Source organism: Budorcas taxicolor, chromosome 2 (genome assembly GCF_023091745.1).
Source record: "Budorcas taxicolor isolate Tak-1 chromosome 2, Takin1.1, whole genome shotgun sequence".
Taxonomy (NCBI): domain Eukaryota; kingdom Metazoa; phylum Chordata; class Mammalia; order Artiodactyla; family Bovidae; genus Budorcas; species Budorcas taxicolor.
The window spans coordinates 79,370,614-79,395,489 of NC_068911.1; the positions used below are offsets into that span (position 1 = coordinate 79,370,614).

Consider the following 24,876-nt stretch of genomic DNA (forward strand, 5'->3'; position numbering starts at 1 on the left):
CTAAAAATAAAAATAGTTGTTACTGTTTCCTTTGGGGGACCTAGACTGGTCTGTTTTCACACAAGATCATAAGCTCTGTGATTTTTCCTATCTTCATGGCTAAAACATATACATGATAAAAGAACTCATACACAGAAAAGGCGCTGCATCAGAGGACAAGCAGAGTATTTTATAAAATGACTATGGACACAAGTACTTGCCCAAATATTGCTACAATGCATTTTACATTCTCCAGGAATGTAACGACATCTATTTAACAAGGCTTTTTTTCCAAGCCTGCACCCTAAACATAAAGTACAACATCCCTGAAGGCTTCAGTACTAAAAGAAGAGATACTTAACATCACCAAAAAAAAAAAAAAAAGTGGGTCCTAAGTAAACCAGTTTAACAGCAGGATTTATAAGAAAATGTAAGTGCAGGAGGGAAGATGGTTCATAAAGTTGTCTGTAGATCCTAAATTACAACATTTTAAGAGCTCGGGGGGGTGTAAGTCAGTCCTAAAGAGTCGGAAACCTTATGTTTTTGAAAGAAACCCAGTAAATTTCCCCTAGGCCTAAAAAGGCTTCCATGTCCTCAATCCTAGTAGGTTGCCTGGCTTGGTTCTGGCGGAGACACATGCTCAGGAGGGCCGCACCCAAGGCTAGAGGCGAGGCCGGAAGCCCCGCTGGACCAGGCTTTTGAAGGAACAGGAGAACCGCCAGGCCTCCAGGTCTGGACCTTCGCTGGGCCCCCTGTCTAGACCCGCGGCCTGGATCCCTGTCTGGACTCGCGGCCTGGAGCCCGCGGCCGGAACAGCCAGAAGAGAGCAGCGCGCCCACCCAACGGCGAAGCTAGAGAGCCTGGGCCCAGGCTCAGCGGCGGGACCAGGCCTTCGGAGCCGCCGCACGGCAGCCCGAGCTCGTGCGGACGTCCGTCCCCGCCGGCCTGGGCTCCCGAATGCCCTCGATCACAGCGCGCTCAGTGCCCGCCAGTCGGCTGCCCTGACCCCGCGGCTTCGGCCCCAAGGTGAGGCACCTAGGGCGCAGCATCCCTGGGCTCCAGCGGCGCCGGCCCGCCGCGCTCGGCCCCAAGCTGCTGGTGGGCAAGGAGTTAAGATGGCGCGCGACGCGAGTGGCGGGAAGGCTTGAGACAGAATAAAAAGCCGCACGCTCGTCTTTTTTTCTTCCTTTCTCTTTTTGAAAAGCCACTTTTGAAAACAGAAAATCTGCAGTTTACGGGAAGGATTCGTCATCCTTCTCCGTCCCTACCCTGACTCCTATCCTCAGGGAGATAAAAAGGCAACTCGAAATCTAACCCGGGACGCGAACTCTGGTTCCCGCAGGCCCTCCCCCAAAACACTCTGATTTCCTTGAAACAGCAGCAGCTTCTCAGACACACTGACAGTGTCACTTCACTAGACACCCAAGACTCCTTGGAAGCCAGGAGAAACGATCATGCTTGAAAGGGACAGGAAAGCACACTGCCTCCGAGAGGAGCGCGGAGCTGCAAATTTACCTCACGCTGACTCAGTCCACACAGCAGATGGTGCCGAGCTGCAAGGGAAACGACCTCCCCAATTTTTTTAAGTACTTCCTAATAGCAGCTAAGTGCGTCTTTCAGTACAAGGCACTACGTTCCTGTGAAATCTATCCTCGGCTTCTAAGAGCTTCGTTTCCGCACATGACACCGACTCCTTTGCTCGCGGTGACTCTGGCCCGAGGGTGGCCGGCCTGGCCCGGCGCCGCGCTCCGACCTCCAGGCTCACTCCCCGGAACCCTTGGCGGCTCCGCAGCCCCTCGCCCTCGGCCTGGGCACCCCCGGGCCTCCCGACTGCACGTGGGCCTCCCGACTGCACGTGCGCCTCCTGCTCGCTGGCACCGAGGTCGCAGGAGCGCAAGGCCACGGGATGATTACAAGAATACACCGTTCCACTTCACTCGCCACGCAGGCCCCCTGTTCTGTACTTTTTGTCCTCTTGTTTAGTTCTTAGGTGTGATCCGGGAGAAACAAGCACAAAGGAAAATCAGTCATCGCTTTTCTATGTGGCAGACAAAACTTGGCGGAACGCCGTCTAGTGGCCAGATTACCCCCAGGAAGGCAAATCGGTTTTGTTCTCCCCTCCAATGTTCATTTTAATTGGTACTTTGAAGCCTCTTTGCATCTGTCAAATTGCAAAGAGGATACAGGACCATCTCTGGGTGGTGGTAAATTTCGCCCCATAACCTGAGACTGGCCTAGGCCAAACAAGGATGTTGGACTATTTTCCACCTTTCTTGGATCTCCTTCTCTGGAGACAAGAGCAAAAGAGAGCTCAATGGACCCCTTGACTAAGACGCAACTAGCCTCCTCCCAGCTGGAATATCCACATTTCTGCATTTTTTCTCAAGGGATGGTGACCTGGCTTGGGCAGGATGGGCGCTGGAAATTCTCTGTAGAAGAGATGGAGTGGTGCCCCACAGATACCTCCTAAAGCAAGTTTTAAGCTCACTGGTTAAATATCGACCTTTCATGAGTTTGCTCTATGATTACTTTCCCTACTCCAACCCCTCCCTATCCCCCCAAAATAATCCACTCAAGAAATGTAGGCCATTCTGTGTTTTCATTTACGGATTCACCACTCAACTCCAAGGCCTTGTATTTAAAGACCAGAATTTTCAACATCAGACTAAAGCTGTGGTCAACAGCCTATTTTGACAAGCATTTAAATTACACTCTTCTCTTGCCCAAAGCCTCCCTCTTGACTTTGTGAAATTTCAAGAAATACTTAATTTCTTATTAAAGACCCTCCATTTCCTGCTCATGTTATTTCCTACTTACAGATATAAGAAAGCGTGTACATTTTCCTGAAGGAAAAAAAAAAAAACGAGTGTAACAAAGTGAACTCGACTTACAGGGAACTAAGTAGGTGTAAATAAGACAGAAAAAAGTAATTACTGGTAGTGGTATACTAAAATTTAAGAGGAAAATGAGATGTAGTTCCCACTACACAGACTGCCCCATATTGGAGCAAGAGACAGGCTATTCTTCCTCAGCCCTTAAAAATATTCACCTCTAATTAAATTTTCAAACTGTAAACTGCTTTCAAACACCATAGAGTTTTACCAGATTTATTTTACTTGTTATACACAGACAATACAAACGAGCAAAAAACAAAACGTTTCTCAATGGAGTGTGTCCTTGTATAAATTATTCAGTTCACAGACAAAACGAAACAAATATAAAAATCACAACATTAGATTTACAGAAGAGCCAAAATATACACACGTTTAGACCCTGAATTCCTATTAGGAAAAAAAATCCCCCCAATGGACTGGAATCTAGATTGAGTATTGTGTATGATGCATATTTCACATTAATTTTAAAATACAAAAAAAAAGTATAGGTTTGCTACACAACATTAGAAATTCTACTAATCTATTTTCAGGGGGATCAGTGCTCCTTATCAAATGTAACAAGACTTAGAGGGGGGAATAAACAGTCTTACTTGCATTAATGCTAGTGTTTTCCCAAGGAAGTCAAATTTCAGCTGTTTCTAGGTGGCGAGGAAATCATTTTCAAAACTAAAATGCAGTAAAATATACAACTCACACAATTCATCTTCACTAGACTACACTATAGTTAACCAACAATTCAGTCATCTATATCATTAGTAGAATATTCATTACAAAGATTTACAGCATATAAAGATGGAGGGGGGAACTGAAAGATATTCAGAAACAGTTTGTCAGCATATTTGGCACCTGCACAGACCAGTAATGGATTTGGCACTTTGGGGAAAAACAAATAAGGCAAAATAATATTGCTGATGTCGAGCTATTCTATTTAGAAGGAAGGGGGAAAAAAACATGTAACTCGTTAACTTTGCTTTGCAGGCATCATGCCACTTAATCGACTTGCCTATGAACAGACACCTATCCTTTACAGGTGTTTGGTCAGATTCTCCTTAGCTATTTGTGTGCAGTAGGGCACAGGGTAGTTATTTCATGCAGTGGATTGAGAAGAAGTGAGAAACTCTTCATTATCTAGTCTTTCGAGTTTCCAGAGCCTCTTAGAATACTGTTAATAATCTCACAAGAAAACATTTTCAGGGACGGGAGGAGTTGGAGAAAAAGGAAAAGAAATGAATGAGAAAGTTTAAGCATGAACTGGTTTTGTGCCTTGACAATGTGAATAAAAACTAGCCATTCGTTACAATAAATTAACACTATATACAGTCATTTCACAGGCTTTGTTCCACTAGAATTATTAACATCCCTACCATCCATCCATCCATCCACTCGGGGATAAGAAAGGACGCGCTGGGTGGGTCCAGGTTCTACAGTCAACATCCTACGGTTAATGGGGAGGCCGAGGCTTGGCGGGTCGGAATCGTTGCTGCCTGACAGGACTGCCCAGGTCTCCTAAAGGTGAAGAGTTTCATGAGGAGAAAGACAAGGAGAGGGTGAGAAAAAGACGAGGGGGAGGGGAACCGTTAAGATAACTTCACAGAAGGAGAGTAAGTAGGCAAACCAAAAAGGTTTACAGCCAAGTTGAAGGTCGGTGCGCTAACTGCAGAAAGTGCTGTGCAAAAAAAAAAAAAAAAAAAAGGTTAAAATCACACTCAGGAGACCTGTACTAATTCGCTGCAGACGGTGTTCGAGGGTCAGATAAACTGAGGGAGTGCGCGAGGTGGGGCGTGAGCAGGAGGCGCAGGGGGAGACGCGCGAGGAGCCGGCAGGGGCCGGGCCGCGGCGGGGCGCGGGGCCGGGGCGGGCCGGGCCGGCCTAGCTGTGCGAGTAGAAGCCGTAGTAGCCGCCTATGTCCTTGGCGCAGTTCTTCTCGCAGTCCCGCTGGGCCAGCACCTCGCTCTTGAGCGGGGACGAGCTCTCGGACACCGGCGTGTCGGCGGGCGAGATCCGCCTCCGTTTGGCCTGCTCGTAAATCCCCGAGTCGCTCGAGTCGATGGACTTGATGGAGGAGGGCGTCTCGATCCAGCTGGAGTCGGACAGGTCCTTGGGCTTGGCGTCCTCGGCGGCGCCCGGCGGCAGCGGCGAGCGCTCGGCGGCCAGGCCCTCGGCCTCCTCGCCCAGGTAGGGGTTGGCGCCGGCCATGCGCGCGGCGGCCGCGGCGCTGTTGGGCCAGCAGGGCAGCACCGAGCCCGACTTGGCGCCGCAGTACTGCGGTGGGCTGCGCGCTCCCCAGCCCGACGGGTCGGCGTAGTAGCCGAGCGGACGGCCCGTGCAGCCAGCCGCCTGCAGCGGCAGCGCCTTCACGCCCGCCGCCGCGTACGAGAGCAGCGTGGCCGCGTTGCCCGCGAAGTCCGTGGCCGTGTCGTAGGCCGAGGCGGCGAAGTCCAGCCGGTTGTTGGCCGGAGTCACAAACCAGCGCTGCGGCGACGGCGCGCCCGGGTCCTCGGCCTGCTGCGGCGACAGCAGCCCGTTGGTGTGCGGCACGCTGCGGTCCGTGCCCGGCCCGGGGCCGGCGCCCGCGCCCGGGTGGAAACGGGCCTTGGCGTAGTTGCTCACGAACTGGTCCTGCAGGAAAGAGCCGGCCATGGCGTAGCGGGCCCCGGGCACGATCTGCGAGCGCGGGGAGTCGTTGGGCGAAGGGGTCAGACGGTCCATGTCGCAGCCGGTGTAGATCCTGCGAGGGAGGGAGAGAGAGAGAACCGAAGGGTGGCGCAAGGTCCTTTCGGGGGCGCTAAAGAGAAGACCACCCCTGGTGGCCCACCCCCACACTCCACGTGTAACCTGCCGTCCAGGATAAAGACAGACAAAAGGTCACAGACTTTCATCCTCTCCAAAATAAATCGTGAAATTATAAAGGAACCGATTTGTCCATTCAGGGACCTAAAGCTGATACAGATGAAGAGGAAGGCTTCGCTCCTCTCTTGAGCTCTCTCACCAAGTGCACAGAGGGCCGAGAGAAGAGCACAGCAGGGGATGCTCACCCACTTCTCCAATATATGTGCACACATTGAGGCAGATCTGCCCAGGGGCTCAGGTGTCATTTTCCCAGTGGGCCTTTCTTCTGCGGTGAGAGTTTCTGAGTGAAATTTCTAAACCGGTTACCCACTCCATCCTTTTAAGACCACTTTCTTCCATCTGACATACACGCGGGGACCCCCCCTGGTAGTGAGCATCAGACTGGCCTTGGACAGTCTTCTGAGACCCGAGGGTTACTGCTGGAAGCCTCCATGGCACTTACTATTGTTTTCCCCTGTGTGTTCCTTTAACCACCCCTCCAACCATACAAACTAGAATTACTACGTGGAAATAAAGTCATCAATCAATAAAATTATTTTACAGAGGAAAAGTATTCTTTGAGCTTCTCTCCCCAGCTTTTGATTTGTTACTGGTTTAAAAAAAAGAAAGAAAAAAAAATGTGGGCAAACTCTTAAAAGTACAATTATCAACCTCCGCCAAGAATCTCCCACTGGTAACAGCTCATCCTTATACAACTTGACTATGTTCCAGGCACCCTTGTCTAGGGCTGTACAGATCATTATTTAACCATCACAATTTTCCAAGTTAGGTACCATTATTATCCTATCTTACAGATGAAGAAATTGAGTCAAAGGAAAGTTTAACTCGCCCAACCATAGACAGTGATTGTGTTACTGGGAATTACCTTAGATAAGATAATCGAAGGTTCACTCTAGGCCCCACAGTGGCCTATAAGATCCCATTAGAGTTGAGAAGGAACCAGAGACTGGATCAAGACTGGTAGACCTATTTTCTCATACACATCACACACATGCCTCCCTTTTTTAGCTCACACATAAATGTTTTAATCTTTAATCAACAGACTGTTTTGAAAGAGAAACTTGTCATACCTCAATACTTTGGGGAGGAGATTCCCTAGTGAGTGGCCAAGCAAACACCCTGGTCCCCCTGAACTCTTTATTGCTTTCTCTGTTTCTCCAAAAGTGAGCCAGGCCCAAATAACCAACGTAAGGTGGAAAGAGAGTGTCAAAAACCATTCTACTCTAAGCCATAAATCTCTAAGACAGCCATCTGTATAGCTAAAGAAGCTTTTTATGATAAATATATAGTGACTTAAGAATCAAACAGAAGTGGCTTTTCCAACAGAAGTCAGCCAGAAGAGGGACAGATGAGGGTTATGCCCTGGCTGCTCGGATGCAGTTTGCTGACTGAACAAAATTTCCCTCCTGAAACTTAATTCCAGTCTCAAATAAGAACAAGTAGAGGGAGGCAGGAAGGGAACATAACCAGCAAGGTGCAAATATCTTCTCTGTTTACCACCACATTTAAAAGGAAAAGAAAAAAAAAAAAACAATCTGCAAAAGATACAGTTTATATGCCCATCCAGGTTCCAACCCACTTGGGATTACCGAATTGATTTGTGCAAAATAAAATGCTTTGGAACAGATGTTCGCAGCAGAATTAAAAGCTCAAAATCTACAAGACCCCCCTAGTACAGAGACCAGTATCTCTGGTCTCCTGGGCCACACGCTTTCCACCGTGCTGAGCCCACCTTTTTAGATTGTGAGGAAGGACTAGAGTAGCCAAGTTTTTCTTTCTTTCTTTTTTTTCCTGGGGAATCATACTGATGAGGCTTGCTTCCTTTGGATCAATTTTGAGGGATATACTTGACAGTTACAGTGTATAACTGTACAGTTTTAGTGTATAACTATATAGTTATAGTGTATAACTATAGTTACAGTGTATAACTATTGATGATTCTCTTCAATTTGTTATAAAAATATCAGGAGAGAAGTTTGGTATCTACCTGGAGAGAGCCACTTGTCTTCTCCACAAATTTAATCTATTCCTAATCAAAGATAGCTTCAACTCTGTAGTTCTAGCCCCAGCACTTAATGCAAGCCATGAAATTAAAATTAATGTATCCTTTCCTTCTATGGTCAGAGAAAAGTGAAGGGATCCCCACAGTCCAGATTTAGATCTTGCCCTATAACTCTTTGTGAACTCCTCAGCACTGTACCTGGGCTCTGAGCCTCTGATTGAGAGAACACCAGAACAAGCCCAGGAAAGGTTCAGTTTACACCTACTGTTGCCCCCAGAGGACAGCATTTTGATAGGCAAGAAATGGAGATAGATAAGGGAGGCCTGGAGAAAAGGAAACCAGCACATTTAATTAAAACACACCTAGATACAAATGATAAAAGAGGAAATATTTTTCTTTCAAAGCATAAATAATACACTGCAACAGCACCTGGGTCCTTCCCAAAGCCTGAAATGACTGCACCATCAGCTGTGCTCGTGAACTTGCCTGTAGTGGGTGCACATTTCTATTCAGTCCATGGTAAACTTGCACAGGAAAAGCTATTACACAAAACTTGGAAATGGGTAAATAAAAGTCACATATGCCAAGGAGACTGTAACAACTGCCAGAGCCACATGCACTTTCAGGCAGAATCCGGCGGTTTCAGACACAGACAATCTGAGCTGAGCATCTGCAGCACCACACACAACTCCCGAACCCGGGAACCAGGGCAGCTTCCCCAGCCAGCCAGCCCCAGGGTTCGCGCCAGCAACTTTGTAATTCATATGAAAGCTAAATATAGGTGGAGGAAACCTTTGACCCAAAACACAGAAGTACCAAGCCAGGTCGCCAGAGAGAAGAGGACCGTCAAAAAAGAAAGGGAAAACCCCGAAAACAACTTTGTCTTCACACTTTCTAGCTTCCAAAAACCTTGTACAAAACAATCTACCTTTGACCCAAAGCCCAATTCCACAAATTTGAGAAGAAAGGTACAAAACTACTTACGTATCATAATTATCCCGAAATCCTTTAGCAAAAGGGTTGTGATCTATTTTCAGTTGTGTAATCTGGAAAAAGAGAAAAAAAGATTAATATAATTTTATTTTTTATACAAAGCAGATTGGGTGTTTAAGAATATGTCATCTGCCACTTTTTACAGGGGCTAAAGGCCTACAATTTCATTAAATAGCAAGGTTTCCTTAACTGAAATTTTTGAGGGAATGGGTGGAAAGGTGAAAAAAGTATGATGAAAGTTATGCTTAAATTAATGGTGACTAAAACTAAAGTATAGCTTTCCATTAGCTCTCCCATGTGTCCTAAACTGGTTCAAAATTCTCATTTTTAAAAATGCTTGTTATGTAAATACTCAGGCAAAAATTTTTAAGGGGCACTTGAATTCATTCCTAAAAAATGTTGCCTATCTTAAATGCTTTATCATATTTGTTAGTTGCTTCTAATACACAACTTGAAGAACCCACAAGTTGCATCTTGAAATCAGTTTTGATTGAAAAATGCATATCTTTCATTTATTATATTTTCCTGTTTTAAAAGAAACACTATCACTTCTAGTAGTCAAATCAGTAGTAAAAAAAGTTTTTGCAAACTTGCAAATGAGTGCTAGGAAGCTCACTCCATAGTCCCCAGTAATTTGATTTATTTTAGTTTTAAAATCATGAATGTGCGTTTCTTTCGATCACCCAGAAACTGATGTTTGAAAACTAAATCAAAATTCCCAAGAGGCTCTAGAAATCCTGGTCACCTTGAAGGTGGCCCGGTGACCCGCGTCGGAGACGAATAGGCAGCGTTTTCCCATCGGTTAGGTATACAGGGAAGGTGCCCAGCAGGCCCCTAGCCCTACTCTTAAAAGGTACAGCAGAGCCAGCTGTGGCGGATGTTGGTGCCCGAGCCGGGGATGGCCCCCGGTACCGCCGCGGGCCGGGGGAAGCCTGCGCCGCCCGCCGCGCGCCCAGCCCCCAGGCCTCCTTACATCGGTGTTCTGGTAGGCAGTGACGGCGATGAACTGAGTCTCGGGAAAAGTGAACGTCTGCACGCGCCCGGGCTGGCTGGTGTCCTCCGTGCCGTCCTCGTTCACTTCCACTACATGCAGGCGGGGCTGGTACTTGTGCAAGGACTGCAAAACCACCATCTGTCCGGCGGGAAGAAAGGGAAGCGCCCGGCGGCACGTTAGTGCGGTCTGCCCGCATGGGGCTGTGAGCCGCGGGCCGTGTGGAGTCTGCGAGGAGCCCGCCGCCCCGGGAAACTGACCGCGGGCCTCGCCCAGCTGGTGACTGGCTGGCGGAAGCAGACCTGCCCCCGTTTCTCCGGAGCACGCAACGCCCGAGCACCAGAGGAAAACCGAACCCGACCGCCCAATTCTCAGGGCCCTTCTCCCAGTTCTCCTTTAAAGAGCAACAAAGATTTTCACAACCTGCAGATCCTGCGCGTTTCCTTCTCAAAATCAACCAAATATTTGTACTTGTGAAGGTTAGGAACTCGGTAATTGGGCGAGGGAGGGGGGCAGGGGGGACAAGAACAACTTTGTAGCTTAATATAATTTGGGAGGACGGAAATAGAATTTTTAAAAAGTCTTTTTAATGAAGCAAAGACACACGTGTCGTTCCTCATGTTAGTTTAAAGTGATGAACTGGATCTTAGGCAGGAACGAGTGTGTATAAGTGAGTGTGTGTGTGTGAGAGAGAGAAATGAGCGCTTGAGCCACTGACCTGCCCATTGTTGTTTGACGCTCCTTTGTTGTTTGTAAGTTTTAATTTTCCAAAAGAGATTTCTTGACGCATCCAGTGAGCCCCCGTGTTGGGGGAATCCGGATGCATATAGACCCGATTTCCTAGAGAAAGAGACAAGTTGTTTACATGTGCCCGCGGCACTGCCCAGTCCCAACTCTTCACCACGCAGGACACACACAGACACACACCCCTTATTCCACTGTAAGGCCCGTTAGCTGGGGCTTTTTTAAGGCCGCGCTTTCTTCCTATTAACTGGGAATGATTAAAATAGCTTTTGCATAATCCTCCCCCTTCTCGTCGCTGAGTCTCTCCCCCTATCCTCCTAGTTTCCTTTTAGAAGTCATTGGCCGATCGTTTTAAAAGTCGCTCGAGCCAGTCCACAAAGGCTTTAATTAATCATTCTCACCTAAATAAGTGTCAGGAAGACGTGTTAATTGGAAGGACTTGCCTTGCACATTGGTGTCCGCTTTGCCGCAAGGAACCCATTTGCCTCCTTGAAACCTCCAGTGATTGGGATCCGCCAAAATCACATCCACAAAAATATTGTAATGAGCCGTGGGATCGAGACCAGAAATGTTAAAACTTAAAAAAGGAAACATGCGCCTATTTAAATTAGGGAGGGGGGAGACAACAAGGGGAAAAAAAAAAAACATAAATGTTAAAGATTAAATGCAAGAAGCGCGGCGCCAGATAGCAAAGCAAAACTTATTTTCTCAGCATCGATGAGCGAACGTTTGCTGGATTGGAAATAGGGTGGTGGGGGAGAAAAAGAAGAGGGACTGAAGTGTGGGAGATCGGCGGATGAACTGGAATGGGAAGTCGGCAGGTATCACTGCCCAGGTAGAAAGCGAGGTTGGCGACCCGAATCTCCACCTGTCGGTGTATCGGGCATTGATGCCTCCCTCCCATCTCCCGGCCACAGGCCAGGACTCTGCCCCTCTCTCTCTCTCCTCTTTCTCCGGCCACTGACTGGCTCTCCGACCACCTTTCTAGAGCGGGAACCCCCACCCCCCCGCCCCGCTCCCCGACATCACCGCAGTGGTTATACCTTCCACTTGCCGTTTTTCCAACACCAGCCAACTCTAGGACGCGCCAGAGCGCCTTCCACTCCGCTCCCGACCCCAAATCCTCGCTGCCGCGGCGGTTACAGCCCGGGTACACATGCCCCCCGGCCGCGCCTGGAGCAGCGGCAGCCAAGAATGTAGCATTACCTTCCCTGTTTGGTGATGATCATCTCCGTTTGGTGCCGGTGAAATTTCAGCCAAAGGGGCCTGTTGCACAGGTACACCTGCGCTTTGCCAGGCACCAGCCCGGGCTGTGTGGAGGAGAACTGGTAGAACGGGGCTCCTTGGTAGGAGTGGCCGTACTGCTGTGGGTAGGGGTAGCCGGCGGTGGGGTAGCCCTGCGGTGAGGAGTTGGACAGGAGGCTGTTGTAGGCTCCGTTGGTGATGACCGGGTGGTGGGCCATGTAGCGGCTGGGGCTGCCGATGGAGAAGGCGGGGTGAGCCGGTCCGTGCTGGCCGGGGTACGGGAACATGGCACTGGGAGCAGTGGCCGCAGACTGTGGCTGGCTGGACTGAGAGAGGAGGTAGCGATCTGCAGCAGAGCCATCGAAACTGTGACGAAGCTCAGAGACCCCGTCCAAGACAGGAGAGAGTTTACTTCTCTGGACGTCCCCTGGTGAGTCCTTGGAGTCAGGAAAATTGTCTGTATCTGACTGATTCGTCATCCCCCTGGTAATTTTTTTCAAAGGTGAACTTCTCTCCAGGTTGTCAGTGGTCGAGATAATGGGATGATCGTGCAAGACAAGCTCAGATCCGCCTGAATGTGGGTAGCTGCTGCTCACATTGAGAAATTTCTTGGAGAGCATGATAGAAGGAGAAAGGCAGTGCTCCAGCTGCATAGCTCTAGAACCTGAACACTCGCCCTCCTGTCCCTGGTTTTTAAAGTCCTATTTATCATAAACTAGAAATCCACAGACCCCCTCACTAGACAGAAAGCACTTCAACCAGCAAATGCTTCTCAAAGGTTTGATTTACTTTTTTTTTTCCCTGGGAGAAGAGATTGGCCAATTGACACTATGCAGCAATCAGAAAAGGCTCACTTTTGATCTTGCTGCTTGTGCAGCCGATGAAACGGCTCCTGCCATTGGTTAACTGCTGACAGTAATTTAATTAGATAGACATTAATTAGGATAATCACCTGGCTCCTGGTCGCAGCGATCATGGCAAATTGAAGGGGATGATTTTATTGTTGGTTTAGGGGGGTGGGGAATGTGTGTTGGTTTTACGTGAGCACTGTTGTGTCACCTTTAAGCTTTGTGACCACTGCTTTAGGAAGATTCAAAGATGTGCAATTTACTAAACATTTCCTACCTTCCCCCTCCCCCTCCTTTGGAGCTGAGGGGCGGAGGAGGGAATTCGACGATGCTAGGAGACTTTTCGGATCTGAATGAGCCAAATATTCAGTTGAATGTAACGATTTCAAGTGCAAAGTATACAAAGCGCGAGCCGGTGGCCTCTTCTCGCCCTGTAAAAGTTCCAGAGTCTGTCTTTTCCAGTTAATACAGAAGCACAAGACACCTGAGCCAGTCCTTTGTGATCAGGTCCTGCGTGTCCTCAACGAACACCCCCACCAACGCACAGCCTTTTAACTCCATACAGAAATAAATAAATCACTGCTACTGAGCGCCACAGCCATGAAAGTGAGCGGGAAGGGGGAGTCGTGGGGGAGAAAAGCAATTCAGCCACCCCATCCACCCACCTCGGGAAGATTCGGTTTCTTGGTTGAGCACAGAAACAGTGACAATCAATGATCTCCTTTTTAAGTTTTGAAATAATCATAAGCTGTCGGGTTGAAGTGCCTTAATGTATTTGCAGTGATGTTTACGAGGTCTTTCCTAAATATTTAATCAGCGAGCTTGGTCGCAGATTATCTGAAGAGCATCTAACTGGGGGCAGGCGCTATGCATCCCTCACGTCCCACTGCACTTCCTTCTCTCCGAGGTACGGCCTTGGCGACAGGTTCAAAAGCCTCGCCAGGAAAAGAAAGAGCCGAGTCCTCGCGCAAATGGGTTCGCTAGAAGCGCTGATCTGGGGAGACAGAGTGGAAGTGGTGTCAACGCAGTGATCTTTATGGAAGACTCGTGTGTGTGTGTGTGTGTGTGTGTGTGTGTGTGTGTAATGTTTATATAATCTGGAGGGGAGAAAAAGAATCCATGCCAATAATTTTAAAATGAGAAAGAATTTAAAGAGGGATAGAGAAAAGAACCAGTTTAAAAGGATGTTGGCACAAATAGATAGCACGAGGCCCAAAGCAACCCCGAGGTGTAAGAAGAGATCTCATGGTACCGGTTCCACGGAGCAACTCAGTCTCCGCCCGAACCAGAGAGCCAAGAGCAGCAGAGGGTTCACCGCCCAAAACTGCTTCGCGTGGCGGGGACCCGCCAGCCCGCCCTCCTGTGGCTTTCCTGGGACGGCCGAGCCGCGCGGAAACCAGGAGGAGCGCAGCGCCGGAGCTCGGCTCGGTCCCGCGAGCTGGCTGGCGGGCCGGCTCCAGGCGGGGCACCGCGGGAGCCGGCGGCGGGAGAAGCCACCCCCGCGCTCGGCGCTCGGCCCTAGGCCAGCCGCCTTGCTCGGCTCCATTGTCTAAGGTCTCTAAGCGGCCCGAGAGTAGGCTCCCCAGCACCCTGGCGATCACGAGGGGGAGCCGCCCGGATACCCAGGGAGCGCGGAGGCTGGCGCGTAACCCAGGGGGACACACTCTTTCCGTGCCGGAGGCTTGGCCTGGGCGCCTCCGCCCGGTGGAGCTCGTGCCTTCCTCCGAGAGTGTATCTGCCTTCCCCTCGCCCCCGCCGCTCCCAGAGGGAAAGGACGCCCGGGACACTGGGTGGGTCCTGCGCTTGATAGCGAGGGGGTTGCCAGACTCGACCTGTGCCTACGCGGGCGCATTTGGAGAGCGCCGCCTGGGTGGGCCCAGCGGTCAGCGTCCAGCCCGGACTGCGCCCGGCTGGCGGTTCGGGCGCCTCGGCCGCAGAGGGCATCAGCTGTGGCCTCCACCACGGCGCTGCAAGCAAGATCCACGCGGGCAGCCCAGGGCTTGAAGGGTTGATGACCAGATGTCCCAGACTCAAGCCGAGATAGTTTTCTGGGAGAAAAATACAGCCAGACCCCATTTTCCTTTAAAAAGCTTCAGAAACAAGCAGGGGCTTAATTACTAAGGTGTTGGGAGGTGGGGGAAGGGACCGTGGCAATGACATTATTGATGCCTTTTTTTCCTCTTACCTCTATCGCCATTTCTCCTGAGAGCCTTTTGCCGTTTGGCCTACTGTTGCTTTCATTAACTTCTTTGTCCCTGAATGCCTTTCCACGGTTTCCAAGGTTGCCCACCTCCCACTCCCTCAGTGGGACAGCCTTAAGTGTGTAGCAAAAGAGAACTACCTGGGCTCTTTGTCAGGTTTTTTTATTCCTAGTACCCTGAGTTGGGTTTTTTAAAAAATGAAGAATGCTAAAATGACATGTTAAAGTTCAGAAGAGGGAGAGTGCACCTTCCTCAGTTTTTAAGGCATTGGATTAGAAGATAAACAGGAACACTCACTCAGATCATCAGGACTGCATTCAGTGATTCCTCAATACAGGATTATGCCTTTAATATGCATGCTCAAGAAGGAAAACTAAGGTTTTTCTCAGGATCAGCACATCTGCTCTTGACTCATACTTCTGTAGAGCTGGGCTTCCCAAACTTTAAAAGTGCATATGACCCTCACCAGGATTCTGGATTCTGATTCAGTAGGTCTGTATGTATGGTGAGCTCCCAGAAGACCCAGGTGCTCCTTGTCTAAGCAGATCACACTGAATAGTGAGGCTGGAGTTTTCCATGCCCCCATACTAGTCTAAGAGGAAAGCAGGACATCTGAGGCAAGTTTTGGTTCTAGTGCAGCAAAATCCATAAATGTGCTCATATACGCACTCAGGTAAACACACACATCTGAAGTGGCTTATAGAGCTTGTGGTTATATTGTTGCTTCAATGCCCGCCTAGGCTATCAGGCTGCTGCTGCTAGCTAAAATAGCTGTGCACTCCAAGACAAAGGTGTTCACAGAGCCTCTTCTTTGGGCATCCTCCTCTTGATGGACTCCAAATCTATAAAAATCTAGGTTTTTTGCTAGAAGGGATTTTGGTAAGGTTTTGAAATTGGGAATGTCTCCAGCATGAACCAAGTGGGAGAACGTGGTATGTGACTGTGAAGTCCAGGAAGATGAGGTGATCAAGTAAGAACAAAAGGCAGGCCTTGTATAAGCCTTCTCAGTTGTTTTATTCACTCAGGAGCTATTCTTCAGGGGACTAAAGTGAAAGAAAAAAAAGTTTCAAATGGAATGTTGAGAACAGCCCTTCGATTACTGAGACCTTCTTCTGCGGGCATATTGTACCAAAAAAAATCTTTACTAGCTCTCATGAACAGTATCTGTGAAAGAAGTCACAGAACCTTATCTATGTATGGGGGAAAATCATGTATTAAAAAAAACCCAGCTTGCACACAAGTTTAAAGCAGGCAAAAGGAAAACTCTACTAACTTCAACTCTTATATTTTAATTGTAAATGGTTGGCTGTTATAATCCCAACAATTAGTACATATTACATGTCCTACATAAAATATACCATCACTGTCTTTAAAAGAAGAAACCACAGGACAATCAAGAAATACTCAGAACACCTCTCATTCCACCAAAAATGAGGCTGTGAAACATACTAGGAGTTTAAGCCAATTCCACTTAAGTTTCTAGCAACTTTTCATTAGGCTACCAAGGAAAGCCTAGGATTATTCAAATAGGACAGTAATTTGGTTCATCATATTATTCATACCACCTTCAGCAGAGGCTAAGTCTCAATTCTAAATCCCCAAGTAAACTCCCCTTTAATGAAGCCTTAGAAACATTTTTACCCTATTTTCACAAAGGGAGAGACAGAATTAAATGTTATTTGTCTCCACACTTTTTGCACATTTTTTGGAGGCCCTGGTAAGGTACTGTCCAATGAATGAGTACTAATGAGAACAATTACTTATGTACATCAAGTTAGAAACAGGTTGAAATATCTCTGAAAACTGCCATCAGTCAAATTTTTGTCTTTATCAGGAAACTGGGTCCTGTTCTCAGTTAATTTAAAATGAGAGAAAACAATGACAAACTTATTGCTTATGTGCTCAAGATATTAAATTCACATTATGGCTCCATTTCTCATTTTGCTTTGAAGACATGACACACCTTCTACAGCTGTCTCAGCTAAAGTCTAGTGAAGCAAGCAGTAAGCAACTAACTCCCAGACAATCTCAACATTGTTGGTGGAATGTACCCTTTAAAAAAAAAAATCACAAAAATCTAAATTTAAATTGCCTCCCTTTTCTTCTTATATTACTTATCTTATCTGAAATACTGGAAGTATAATATGTTAACAAGATATTGAGTATACAATATTAACTTGTGACAAATACTTTTAATATGTCAACATTTTTCTGGGTTACTCACTAATGAGGTAGCCACTCATTAATGGCAGTCATTTTACATTTGTGAAGTTTTGTTATCATACTGATGTTTTGTGTTATCTTAAATTCCAAAGGGAAACATATCGTTGTGTGAGATTTCTAGAGCGCTGTCAAATGTTATTCTGTCAATTCCACCCAGTGCCAAAAAGACCTCAGGAGACACAGACTGTAAATGTATTTTATTTTGTAAGCAACAATCAAAATATATTTGTGTTACTGATTTCTTCAAATATTAAACGGGATCTTAACAAAATTTGTCCACTTTGATGTATTCTTATACAACTTTGGAATCTGCAAAGACCCTGACTAAAGGAATAGAAGTAATTGCACAATGGAGAGTGAAGGTGTTACAGTGCTGCAAATGATGCCAGATGTCTTACTTTTAGCCAAATGCACCTTCAGAGGTCCCTTGATTTTGAGCATTAGGAACAACAGAGGACTATACACTGAAAGTATCACTAAAAGCTTTTTCCATTACTTTATTTAAATACAACAGTATCCAACATAGCTGCTAAACACTGGACAATATTTGAAGTCATAAGTACATCCACATGTTCCTCCAAATGACGTTTGGGGTCCTAAAGGAAAAAAAGAATAAGGAAAGGGAAAAAAAAACAAGAACCATATTACTGGTAGACGAATTGCTTAGATTTTTTTTTCAGTAGCTGATGAAATCGGTAAAGAAAGCCAAACTAAAATGTATATATGTATTTTAAAATTTTGTTTTCCTAATATACTATTACATTTTCAGGATTACTAAATCTGTTAAAATATTAAGGAGCTGATAAAATAAATGAAAGGTTGATTTACACAATGTTATGACTGCAGCAGAAATTATAAACAGTCACAAGGAATTCTATACAGTTTGAAATCATCTGATAAAAAAAGTTAAGAGCATTTTATATGTATGTATAAACCTGATTATAGGTGTATATTTTCTGCCATTCACATATATTCAATGTCTGAGAGGGTACTTTGCTCAAAACAGACATGTATCAATAGACAAGAGTTCAATGTGAATCTCATCACTTCCTCTATAATTTTAATTTAATTTCTATATGATTTTAATATTTCACGAATAGTACTTTAAATCAGAAATACTCTTGGATCAAAAGTCACTATTAGTAACTTAAAAATTTAAATACAATTTGGATCAATTCTAAAATGTTAAGAATATTTCATGTAGCTATTTTGAAAAAATGTATCACAGAAAAGGATATAGATACAATCTGTTAATTTAAACCTGATCAAATCTGTATTTGAAATATGTTTAAAATAAGGCTTAAAGTTGTACTGTAATAAAAGGAAGTTAAATTAAAATGCTTAATATACATTTATGTTTAAGGCTGAGCTGATTAAAATATTTCAGCTAGAAACTTGAAAGCTTTGATATAAAGGGTATACATTGTACAAAATAAAAAATTCTCAATTAAAGCATTATTTTCTTATATGAATTGCTAAAATACCAAGAATCCTAACTTTAAAAAAATGTTCACCACTGAAATTACTTCTTGGCTGTTGCTTTCTGAACTACAATTTCAATACGTTGATTTCTTTAAAACACCCAGAGATACAACACGCTACAGATAATTTCAAATAACTAGACCATAATATTAAATTTTCTTAAGTTAAAAAAAACAAGCCTTAGGGCATTTTAGGTGAATGAGTCTAACACTGGTGAGAGAAAAAGACACTGGTCTGATTCCATTATAGCCAGTTTTGCCTTTGCCACTCAGTAGGCCAAACCAGTGAAGTACGATATTTTAAAAAATGATTCTGATGATTATTAAACTTTGCAACCATATATTTTTTCAGTTTCACTTTTAATTTACTCCTTTTATTTGCTGCTAACTGTTAAATTGAATCTACATCAAGAAACTACAGCATCAGAGTTATTTATTCAAGAAATAGTTACTGAATGCTAGGTTCCAAGTTGGTGATCTAATATTACATATTATAATAAAATATGTAATGGGAAAAGACAACAAGGGTGACTGTATCATACCGGATGAAAGAATAAGATGAATTATATCTCATTTGGTTTTGGAGGGTTTCTACTGTTATTTAAACCATAATATTCAGAATGCAGTGGGATTTGACTTCATCAATTATGATATTTAAGTTAGAACCTTTGCCCCTACTGCTCTATTGGAGTAACTGGTTTTGCAGCAAATTGGTAACACACTTCCCGCAGTTATCTACATTACTTCTTGTGGCAGCTGGGTGATTCTTAGAGATTTCCCATCCAAGAATGGTCCTGGCCCAAACCTACATAGCTTGTGAGATGTGATGGGATCAGAGCATATGGTAGGATGGCTGAAAGCAAAGACAGCTTAGTGTCTTGCATCTGAAATATCAAGATTCTGCCAACATCAGCAATATGATAACCATGTTCCATGAAATGAAAAAATGTAATCAACATTCTTTAAAAAACAGTCTAATTAATCTGTAGATTCTTTTAATTGGTTGATGTGTTCCCCCCCAACCTTCAGAAAAATAGGAACTAAAATATATATTTCATCTTGGTAAAGTGAAAGAGCAAATACTTGAAACCCTTTCTCTTCACTCAGTAAAATCCAACAGGGCTTTAAGCTTTCTCAAGAATATTACCTATAAATGTAAGTCTACATATTGACAGATTATATATCATTTTAAAAACTGTTATGTATGAAATAAACCCACCATTCTATTATCTTCAAGGATAATATTATTTCAGATAAAAATAATACTTGGAAAAGTAACTCAGGATGCAAATTTCCTAATTTATTTCTATTATTTTCACTAAAGATAGTATCTCATAGGTATATATTTGTGATTTACTTCTCTATAGCTGGCAAAAAGACTCGGACATCAAATAATTCAGTGACTTTTAAATAGCATCACATTTACATGACAGAAGAAAAATGTAGAGTGAACACAGGGGGAAAAAAATCATACAGGCTCCAAAATAGTTTTAACTCTCAAGAACATGTTATTATGTGACTATATAACCTATTATAGTACACCTCACCTGCTTGCCAACATTCTTTATTGCCAGTTGTTCAGGGGTCATCTTATCTTCTTCTTCTACAGCCTGTGATTGAAACACAAAGGACAGAGTTTCAAAGTCTAAATGTGCTTTTCCTACTGCAAAATAATCAAAGATGATGATGATCATTAATTTTCATTCACAGTATCTTTTATTCAAGCAATTTATTGGGCAAAAAAGCAATTCTGCTAATCCTTCAGGGTAATAAGAACTATCACCACCTTCATTTTGAAAACAGACTTAAAGAAATTTGTCCAAAAAATCCCCAAAAACTGAAAATATCAAATTGGATCACCAAATGGAAGTGTTAACCATTTGAAAACTGTTATGGAATTATCTGATGGATGGCTAAACTGGAAGAAGGAAGAACGTAAGGCAGCTGCTTGTGGCACTGGGGCACTAATTAGTTTATTTTGTCTTCTTTTCCTACTTTCTGTATGTTTCTCCCACAATTTCCTATTATTTTTGTCTCCTTTTTCTTGTCAGCCAAACCCATGCATACCCATTATCTATTAGGAGGCTTCCCAGGTGGCACTAGTGGTAAAGAACCCATCTGCCAAGGCAGAAGACCTAAGACACACAAGTTCAATCCCTGGGTGGGGAAGATCCCCTGGAGGAGGGCATGGCAACCCACTCCAGTATTCTTGCCTGGATAATCCCATGGACAGAGGAGCCTGGCAGGCTACAGTCCAAGGGTTCACAAAGAGTCAGACACAACTGAGCAACTAAGCACAGCACAGCAAGACACTGAGGATCAAGGACCTGCTGCTGACTTTTGATCCACACCTAACAGATCATATAGTATCTTCCCTTAATACTTTCACATATTTAAATCTCTTAAAAGTAAAATATGTATTCAGAAAAATTTCTCATTTCTCTACATGATTTTTCATAACCATGATGAAATCGAGTAATCTGAGGTTTTCAACACCAAAAAATTACTTGAATTAAATGCCAAATCAAGTAAAAATTAAGTCAATCAAACCATATAAACAAATAACTTTCTACTATTTTCAGAGTCAGCTACAAAGTTTATGTGTACGATCATAAATTTTCTAGCAGAATAATTTTGAAATAATTACAGCATTTATATTAGCTACCACTCTTGCCCTCTACCCTAATAATGGCACCACCACATTAAACTCTTTATTGAGAATTCTAAGTTTAAGGAACCTTCTTCTTAACAGTTTTGAGTATGCCACTGCCTGAAACTAGGACTCTGCATCAGGTGAACTCCGAGTCTATGATTTATTCATAGCATTTTAATAAATGGAAAATGAAGAAAATTTAAGTATCATCATCAATCTTAAGAAATAATACCACAGCACTTAATATGGTTACAAAGAGTGGGGGGTGGGCGGTGAGAAGGTAGGAGTAGAAAGCAGGAAACCAAAATCCCAGTGAGGGTTAGATTTGGATACTCTAAACTTAATAATCTCACAGCTGCCAAATTTCTTCATGTGTGAACAATGAACATGTAGGAAATGCAATCATCAGACATTTCCCATAAACTGGGAAGTTTGGCTGCATTTCACACCTTCTTAATAGTTTTGTAAACAGAGAACTTGAAAATGAGCAAAGATGGCAAGTATCTAATTTTATAAATGGACAAATTATCTGGAGAATTTTCCCCAGTAGAACCAGCCTAAAGAGAAAAGATGGTGAATAAGTATTGTATCTATCTACTGATTATTAAAGGATCCTTATTTACAACACATCATTAGGAAATATATTTATGACTCATAAGACTGAAAGAAGAGAAAATAAGTTATTAACACTCCAAATCCAGAATTCCCTAGACAGAGAATATGTTCATTTTCAGAGTCAGATCTCACTCATTATTCTTAGCTAGTTAAAACAAGGATCTCCAAATTGTGTCTCCCATTATCTTAGTGTCTTACATACATGTAAGCACTGGCAACATATAAAAAGTTTGTCTTTCTAAATTACCTTTACAAATCATGACACTGTATCTTACCAATCTGAAAACATTAGATGAATGGAACAATTCACATAAGTTTGTACTCTATATCCATTCAGTGTTAGTTGTTCCATGCTCATGCCAACAATAGTACTTTACAGTATTGGAAGGAGGTAAGGGTTTTGGAATTTGGCTCAAATACCAATCCATGTACAAAACAGTTATTAGGCAGTATTCTGGAGTGTTGCAAATATCAAAGATGGCAGACATGCAAAGATGAAAGTAAAAAACCACATAAAGCACTGATCTTATTTGAAAGGTTAAACAGAATATAAAAATAAAAAGAATATAAAAAGCTCTCACTCAGTTTTTAAAATCTTTTATATCATTTAACCACTTTACCAATTAGTTTTTCCATTTCCAATAATTAAAAGAGAGAGTTCACAAACTCTTTGAGAAGTGCAGATGGTAAAAAGTACTCCCAGCCATAGATGCCATCTGGAAAATGAGGAGCAGCTGTAGATTTAGGCATATACGAAGGTTGCAAACCCCCATGACAAAAGAGTAAGCACATCTCTTACATTCTGAGATAGACCAGATCATCACAGCAAACCCCTAAATATTTTCTCCATCTACCTAAGCTACCTTTATCACTTTACCACTCTGGGCAAGACTAGTTTGTCTTCATTCTGGCTAGTCACCAGGAAAAATTAAGAAATGGTACCCGCAGAAACAAATGAAATTCAGGCACAGGCAATGTCCTCACTAGGGGAACTTCTGTGTTTATGGCAACTTCTGTGATTTGGCATCAAATTTTGCTTTTGCATTCGTGCTCTTCGGTTTACTCAACCAACAAAAAAGCACTGAAAATGTTTGTGGCTATTCACACTAGAAACGTTTTTAACAGTTTATCAACAAAGACCCCCAGATGGCTATCCCATCATGCACGGTCTGCACAGTTCTAAGAAATTCCTGGAATTTTGTCTGTTATGTTATCACAATCCCCTCAGATGTACCCCTTTTCTTAAAGAGGCTTTTACCAAACCCATTAATCTCACTGTCTTTTTTCTGGTAATGGTCAGATTTCTCAAATGGAAAACCTCTGTTTTAAATTTGACCATTTTATTTTCCCTTTGACAAACATGGATTGGATCCTTGGCACTTCATTAATATGATTTTAAGGATCTCTCCACCTTGTAAATTCCAATAGATTCCGTTTCCCTGGACTTTCTGAAGACCTTTTCTAATACACCCTTTTCTTTTTTAATTCTTTCCTCTGCTTTTATGACATCATGTCTCTTATTTCACTTTACTGTCGTTCAGTCACTAAGTCGTGTCTGATTCTTTGCAACCCATGGACTGGAGCATGCCAGGATTCCCTGCTTTCACCATCTTCCAGAGTTTGCTCAAACTCATGTCCATTAAGTTGGTGATACCAAGCAATCATTCTACCCAAGCCCATTTCTTGGGCTTCTTTTTTTCCCTTTGACATGTTTGCTGTATTCACTCTATAACATGCCATGCTCCCAATCAAGCACATGCTTTATAAAAATCACATGTATGGTATATTATTTCATTACTTAACAATCTCTGCATAACTGCCAGTGAATGTAACATAGGCATTTGTTTTTTCTTGATTTTTATAGAGTCAATGAATTGACTACTTAACTGAAAATCACATTATGGGTTATGAGGATTGAGAGTAAGTTTAAAGAAATGGCTTTTATAAAACATACTTGGGAAAGCAAAATTAACAAACATGAAACAATTAGAAAACTCTCAGAAAGTATTACAGGTGTGAATATGGAGAACAAAAAAAAGGGTTTCCTACAATCACTAGCAATTAAACGTTAACATATACATAGTAATTTACAGAATCCTTAAAACATTCCAGTGCAATAGTTAATCTACATTTTTACATAAAGAAATTAGGCACTATCTCCTTCCTATATGTTAATTACATCAATATTTATACTATAAATTTTCTTTCTAACTCTCCTTTTGAAAGTGCTTATAACACTCCAGTACATTTCATGCATGTCCTCAAGAGCAGAATTTTCATTATTTTATATATTAGTAAGTAACTATTAAGTACTCACTACAAGTAAGACAGTTCTTCAAGAAGGTCACATTTGAGGTTTACTTTACCTGCCTATAAATCACAAATTATAATACAGTATGAAACAAACAAAAAAGGAGTATACTCAATGAATGATGGGGACACACAGCCAATAATAAGTCACAATAAAATAGTGACTTAAATATAGTCCTATCTATCTCCAAAGACCTCAAAGCAACATTCATGGCAATTTCGGAAATAATTTGTTTTTAATGACACATTCAGGGAAGCCGAATAAAGCAAACCCATGGTTTATTAAGTGACCCTGAACAGTGTAAATTCTAAAAATACTAAAAGGAATCCAACTTTAAAATGTAATTATATAAAACATATAAAATAAAGAGCATATGTGTGTGTCCATACAAGTGTTGTATGCATAACAGAAACTGTAGTTTAGCTTGTAGAAAAAATTTCTATGGCAGAGTCTACTACTAGTTACATACCCAATAAACGTCTTTTCCTTCTTTTGTAATATAGCCTCGATTTTATTAAACGCAGCTATGCTCCCAGATAAAAGACTGTATTATAGAGCCTTTCTCAAAGCAAAGTATGTCCACTTGATTAAGTTCTGCCAATGAGATATAATCAGAAGTGCTGTGTGGGACTTATAGAAAGGATCCTGAAAAGGAACTGATTTATCTGAGGAGTATCCTTTTTTGCCCCTGCATTGAAACTCAGATGGGATGGCTAAAGCTTTAGCAACCACCAGGAATCACGAGGAAATACAAAGGACAAAAGCCAATACAGGGAAAGTAGGGCAAAAGATGGAGATATCTGGGGTGTGCAGTAATTTCAAAGTTTCACATGGCCTTGAACTGCA

General features: G+C 43.4%; 2 protein-coding genes across 2 annotated transcripts in view; both read right to left on the reverse strand.

Moving 5' to 3' along the window:
* Positions 1 to 4,742: 4,742 nt before the first annotated feature.
* Positions 4,743 to 12,351, reverse strand: TBR1 (T-box brain transcription factor 1). Its single transcript, XM_052635951.1, has 6 exons — positions 11,660 to 12,351; positions 10,897 to 11,051; positions 10,428 to 10,549; positions 9,692 to 9,850; positions 8,710 to 8,771; positions 4,743 to 5,601 (listed from the first exon to the last, which is right to left on the reverse strand). Exons 1-6 carry the CDS (start codon positions 12,349 to 12,351, stop codon positions 4,743 to 4,745), a joined length of 2,049 nt encoding a protein of 682 aa, XP_052491911.1.
* Positions 12,352 to 17,154: 4,803 nt separating this feature from the next.
* PSMD14 (proteasome 26S subunit, non-ATPase 14) overlaps positions 17,155 to 24,876 on the reverse strand; it is a 104,136-nt gene continuing 96,414 nt past the window's right edge. The window contains exons 11-12 of the mRNA XM_052662012.1: positions 19,999 to 20,061; positions 17,155 to 17,566 (exon numbers count right to left, since the gene is read on the reverse strand). Of these exons, the coding sequence (XP_052517972.1) occupies positions 17,468 to 17,566; positions 19,999 to 20,061 (162 nt within the window). The 3' untranslated portion in view covers positions 17,155 to 17,467. The remainder of the gene's footprint in view (positions 17,567 to 19,998; positions 20,062 to 24,876) is intronic.

Excerpts from the sequence above, each read along its gene's own strand:
- TBR1 (XM_052635951.1), bottom strand. The coding sequence starts at position 12,351 with ATGCAGCTGGAGCACTGCCTTTCTCCTTCTATCATGCTCTCCAAGAAA. Across the intron at positions 11,052-11,659 it reads ATCATCACCAAACAGGGAAG|GCGCATGTTTCCTTTTTTAA; the intron begins GTAATGCTACAT and ends TAATTTAAATAG. Across the intron at positions 10,550-10,896 it reads AGCGGACACCAATGTGCAAG|GAAATCGGGTCTATATGCAT; the intron begins GCAAGTCCTTCC and ends CTCTTTCTCTAG.